The 6,159-nt window shown below is 36.2% G+C and overlaps 2 protein-coding genes across 2 annotated transcripts in view; both read left to right on the top strand.

Moving 5' to 3' along the window:
• Nucleotides 1-723: 723 nt before the first annotated feature.
• Nucleotides 724-2,058, top strand: LOC107551408 (epidermal growth factor receptor kinase substrate 8-like protein 2). The gene is made up of 5 exons (XM_016232991.1): nt 724-903; nt 990-1,054; nt 1,200-1,326; nt 1,472-1,560; nt 1,879-2,058. Exons 1-5 carry the CDS (start codon nt 795-797, stop codon nt 1,963-1,965), a joined length of 477 nt encoding a protein of 158 aa, XP_016088477.1. The 5' UTR covers nt 724-794; the 3' UTR covers nt 1,966-2,058.
• Nucleotides 2,059-2,834: 776 nt separating this feature from the next.
• The window catches only part of LOC107551400 (epidermal growth factor receptor kinase substrate 8-like protein 2), a 4,755-nt gene continuing 1,430 nt past the window's right edge, over nt 2,835-6,159 (top strand). Inside the window, exons 1-2 of the mRNA XM_016232984.1 lie at nt 2,835-2,851; nt 3,717-3,822. Coding sequence (XP_016088470.1) covers nt 2,835-2,851; nt 3,717-3,822 — 123 coding nt within the window. The remainder of the gene's footprint in view (nt 2,852-3,716; nt 3,823-6,159) is intronic.

The raw sequence follows: 6,159 nt of genomic DNA on the forward strand, positions 1-6,159 counted from the left end.
GATCACACATCAGCTGCTCAAAAAATGTGTCAGTGAGACGAACAGAGCGCGAGCGCAATCCTGTGACAGTCTCAGGCGGTAAATAGTGGAACGCATGAAGGAGAGATGCGAGGGCACGAACACTGTTCAAGGTTTCCATTAAATCGTGCTTGTAGTAATTTAATGTGTATATATTTTGAAAGCATTGAATCGCTATAGAAATCACGATTCATTCGATTTTTAGCGTTTTAAACAATTACTGTCTGAAATCGGCGATTCAAAAATCCATGTTGCAAGATCGATGCATTGCATTGTCAAGATTTGTAATCGATGCATCGAGAAAACGAGTGAATCGTTACAGCCCTATATGTCAGGCTTTGCAGGGTCAAGGGCACTTCTAGGTGGTTTTTGGGGTGTTTGAGTGGGTTAAGGGCGTTACTAAATGGTTGTAAAGGTGTTGCTAGTCAGTTTTGAATTAGATTAGACCAACTTGGATTCTTTTTAGTACTGAATTAATTGATTAGTTTATAATTTATAAGTGTATAAAAGTTTATAATTGACATTGCCCGCATTCTCCACCATCTGAGCTCGTCACATTGCATTAAGGGATTGCATTCTCAACAAATTATACTTGCTGACAAGGGTAATTTCGGGCAAATTCTAAACTTTGCCAAAATTATCTATGTTTAAAGTTGCTAACTACCTTTCAGTCTGCCTTAAAATACTAAGGCAGACTGAAATACTTAAAATACTTCCTACGTAGGCTGCAAACTAAGTTTTTGAGCACAGGCATTTTCTCTCTCCTCTACACCAGGATGAACCAAGAAAAGATGAAACACCAACGGGAGAGCATCATCCCGGCCTCTGAGCCTAGAAATCCTGGCCCTGGGGTCAAGGGTCGCGTAGCAGCTACGGACATGAAAGGTGCCAAACACACAGATGCAAAATGCCTATATGCTTATCTTTATAGTAAATGCATGGATTGTAAATACTCTGCATGTTTGTCTCAGATGAACTGTCGATGCAGGACCCCGAGTCCAATATGAAACTGGCCCAGCGGATCGAAAAGGACGTGGTGAGTGCCTGCATAACAAGAGATATCCACACACACACACGTAAAACACAGTCAATCATTTAGTGCATCAGATTCGTGGTTACATCAGACCAGACGTAACGCTGTAACTCAGGCCGTGTGTTTTCACTCTGTGTGTGTCATTCAGCAAATCCTGAACTGCACTCTAGACGACATCGAGATCTTCGTTGCACGTCTTCACAAAGCAGCAGAGGCTTTCGCGCAACTCAACCAGCGCAACAGGAGCAAGAAAAACAAAAAGAGAGGACCGGCAGGTACATATGCATTTCATTTAATGCAGCATTCGTTTATTCATTCAACAAAGCACTTATTAGCTAGTTATGCTTAGGAAAGCAACACGTGTAAATACATTTACATGCTTTGCTATACAAACATGGTTCTCATGTGTGTGTGTTTTAGAGGGAATGCTAACACTACGAGCTAAACCTCCATCAGAAGGCGAGTTTATCGACTGTCTTCAGAAGCTGAAACTCTCTTTCAATCTGCTGGTGGGTTTAGCCTGTATCGCATTGTTCCTAAACTGAAAAAAAGCCTTTAAACATAAAAAAACAATGTTTTAACTCATGCAAAACTGCTGTGGTTTTATTTAAAAGATCATCTGGAATATTTGCACTCGAATGTAAACATTTTATGACATGCTGAAAAAAACAAGAGCAAATTTCGTTATAAACAAAAAATGGGTTGTTTTTAGTTTAAGTGACAATTTATGTAAGAACTGCATGCAACTTTATTTCTGCTGTTTCATGAAAGAGGCCCATAATGTGAGTGAGTGAAGTGTGTTGACTGTCTGTGTGCGCCCTCTACAGGCCAAATTGAAGAAACACATCCAGAACCCTACCGCTGCAGAGCTCGTGCACTTCCTGTTTGGACCTCTGGAACTGGTGAGGAACTGAACACATGCACAAAATAAAAACACACCATAAACTTCTGTTGCTTTTATTATAGAAATTGATGCTTAGAATTACGTCAGACTAAATAAATGCTCATGTTACCGCTAAAAGTCAACTTTTTGGATTTAATAATAATAATAAAAAAGAATTAAAATTGCAAACAAAATAAATAAATAAATAAAGACAATTAAAAATGCAAATAAAATATAAATAAATGCTAATGTTATTGCTAAAAGACAACTTTTTGGATTAAAAAAATTAAATAAAAAAAAATACAAATACAAAGAACATTTGAGGACTTAAATTTGAGGACACCCCAAAATGGGCAGATTTATCTCAATTCTGGCTGAGCTATGTCATTGTATAAGTAATTAGTATATTATATTTTATGTTGTTATATGTATCCTTTTTTTTTTTAGAAATTTATTAAAAGTACTACAGACCAAAACCTTAATGCTAATGCAAAGACATACATTTTATTAATTACAATTTCATTGGGCCAAAACAATGGCATTCCACGAATTTGGTGTTTTATAATTTTTTCATAAATTCCCATCACCCTGGTTCCCTCATCAAAAACCCAATAGCATTTTTCTATTGGCTTTTGGATTGTTGCAGAAAATAAGATGTGTAACCAACAAAACTTTGATTCCTACATATTTTAATCATGATAATCATCACGACAGATAACTTTTGAAGCCTAAATACCTTTGCCAAAAGTAAAAAGCTAAACACAGGCTATAAGTGAAGTCACGTGACTTTAACGTCACCTCTATTTAGCTTCCCTCAACATTTTTGGTCTTTGTTTAAAAACATTTTCCCTGAAAGTTTGAGTTCGAGTAGTTTTATTACAGCGATTATAGAGCGACTAGATGAGTTCACCGGTTCGGTGTGTTGACATTTAATCTTTTTTGCAACCGCCTTGTTCAAGACAAGTAAAAGCTTTTAAAATCAAAGAGGGAATACTGATGCATTATATTTTGTAGAATAAAACATGAAAACAAACAAACCTTATTTCAGGCATTTAAAGGGATAGTTCACCCAAAAATTAAAATTCTGTCATTAATTACTCACCCTCATGTTGTTTCAAACCCATAAGACCTTCGTTCATCTTCGGAACACAAATGAAGATATTTTTGATAGACCTGTGCATGCATCGTGGTACTCTCATGAATGGCGGAGACTGACTGAAGGGGAAGAAATTGTCGAATAAAATGGTTATTTTTGTTTTTCTTTGCACACAAAAAGTATTTTCGTAGCTTCATAAAATTACAGTTGTCACATGAACTATTTTAACGATATCCTACTACGTTTGTGCGCGTTGATCGTGGTAGTACCCTTGCTGTCTATGGAGGGTCAGAGAGCTCTCCGATTTCATCATAAATATCTTAATTTGTGTTCCGAAGATGAACAAAGGTCTTACAGGTTTGGAATGACATGAGAGAGTCCTTTAACCCAAAGTCCCATTCAAAAAACCCATTGACTTAAGGACGATGGAACCAGAAGTGCTAAAATTCAAACTCATTTCTGGGTTTTGGCCTACAAAAATACAACATCCCTGCAGCACTTTATTAAATAGCATATTTTATATTAAATGGCAAGATTCCTTTTCATTTTCTTTTGATAGTTCCAAAATCATTGTGGCAACCTGCCCCTTTCAGTGTGATGGTAATGGTAAAGGGAATGCTGAATGACTTTCGCTCCATGTGAAGATTTTGTTTCTGATCAGCTTGTTGCGCTCATGTTTTTTCCAGGTCTTTCTCAACGTCTCCTGCTTCTCGCAAGTATGCAAAGATCCGCTACCACTTTGTGGCACGTAACGTAAACGAGCTGTCGGTGCTTCAGGATGAAATTCTGGAGGTATGAACATGGCCATACCCAGACTTTGAAAATTAGTGAGGTCTTCCAGGCTTTATAATGGCAGTGAATGGGTGCCATGAGTTTGAAGCTCAAAAAAGTGCATCCATCCATCATAAACATACTCAACATGGCTCTGGTGGGTTAATAAAGGCCTTCTGAAGCAAAGAATAATTTATTCTTTATAAAGTAAAATAATGAACTTTAGGGTCAAACAGCCATACAGATCCGACACCCCGATTTGACTGGTGATATAATAACCCCTACAAATACAACTCATTATATACACTATAAACACTTTAAAAGGAGACAGACATGTTTTCTCTGTTTTGGAGGGATGATTATTTTTAAATCATACCCTATTTATTGCATTAAAATATGTTAATACTTTACTATATTTAAGGGTGGATAATTTTATCAGTTGTTTATTGCAACAATACATAACTACAATAACTTTGTCTAGTGCTCTTATGAAAGTTTATAGCATGATTTGTGAAAATTTAACTATACTGCATGACATAGCATAGACTTCTTCATGGCTAGTTTTTGCGTATTTCATTTCATTCTGTAATCTACTTGTTCTACAGATCTGTGTGTACTAGTGTTAAATGCTACTGTTTTTGACAGCGTTGATAACGTTTATGACAGATAATATCATGATAATTTTCACTTGACTGAATTAACTTAGATATGATCATATTGAATTATCATATCCTGTCAGCAAAAACCTGTCCATGGGCTTTTTTGATTGCTTTCAGTTTTAAGTGCCGGTGATGCAGTGTTGCCAGATATTGATACTTAAACAAAAAAATAAACCGAAACTATTTCCAATCTTTTGGAAATAAGAAAAGATAAAGATATCGCTGACTCTAAACTGCAACTTCCTATTTTATTAACTTTCTAAAGTGTTAAATTAAGTGGAAAAGACAAGTCCAAAAACGCTTATAATAGCTGCGCCCGCGCCTTCACTCACAACTCTCTCAAGCCTCGTTCACTCCGCAGCGATCATTTTCATAACAGGGACACTAAACATTCTTGCAAACTGTCTAAACTGAATTATACATGTCATGCAGGCATTCATATGAGGAGTTTAACAGCAAATTAGTCAAAGAACAAAGTTTATTTTTGAACATCATCATAGCTGGTTACGGGCCTGAGTATGAAGACTGTGAAAAATCACATTTAACATCTCAAGTGCTTCTCAAAGACAGCAATGAGATTAAATTGAGCTCTAATGGAGATGATTCTCCTGAGAAAATTGTTTCCTCTCAAATCAGTCTTAAATTGTCTCAAAAGTCAGAGATCTCATTATGAACTAACATTTCTCATCAAATTCCCAAAAGATGAGCTGATCTTTGCTGCTATGCACATTCCTTTGACAAAAAGCACTTGCTAAATTTGGTGCAATACAAGTTGTGTTCTGAAGGATGCGTGTTTTAAGGTGTTGGAGGATGATAAGCAGTGGTGGAAGCCTTTATCATTTTTAATTCATCTTAAATTTTCGTTTTTCATTCAGGGGTGGAAAAATTAATAAATAGCTTGAATATTCGATTTCTACGCGAGGGCGGGAATCAAACACCCCTTTCTGCCAAAGATCAAACCGTGCCGTCATCAGTTCTTCCACAGTATCGTGCAGCAGAATAATAGTCCTCCACTGCTGAAGTCCTACGGATTCTTAATGCATTTATTGCAACTACACAGGGGCGTAAATTTCGTCTAACAGTAGAGGGGGACGATAAACATAAAATTTCTCAAGAGCAATTTTTAAAGGGGACACAAACATGGCCGTCCCAGACTTTGAAAATTAGTGAGGTCTTCCAGGCTTTATAATGGCAGTGAATGGGTGCCATGAGTTTGAAGCTCAAAAAAGTGCATCCATCCATCATAAACATACTCAACATGGCTCTGGTGGGTTAATAAAGGCCTTCTGAAGCAAAGAATAATTTATTCTTTATAAAGTAAAATAATGAACTTTAGGGTCAAACAGCCATACAGATCCGACACCCCGATTTGACTGGTGATATAATAACCCCTACAAATACAACTCATTATATACACTATAAACACTTTAAAAGGAGACAGACATGTTTTCTCTGTTTTGGAGGGATGATTATTTTTAAATCATACCCTATTTATTGCATTAAAATATGTTAATACTTTACTATATTTAAGGGTGGATAATTTTATCAGTTGTTTATTGCAACAATACATAACTACAATAACTTTGTCTAGTGCTCTTATGAAAGTTTATAGCATGATTTGTGAAAATTTAACTATACTGCATGACATAGCATAGACTTCTTCATGGCTAGTTTTTGCGTATTTCATTTCATTCTGTAA

This window comes from Sinocyclocheilus grahami, unplaced genomic scaffold (assembly GCF_001515645.1).
Source record: "Sinocyclocheilus grahami isolate Dianchi unplaced genomic scaffold, SAMN03320097.WGS_v1.1 scaffold423.1, whole genome shotgun sequence".
NCBI classification, from domain to species: domain Eukaryota; kingdom Metazoa; phylum Chordata; class Actinopteri; order Cypriniformes; family Cyprinidae; genus Sinocyclocheilus; species Sinocyclocheilus grahami.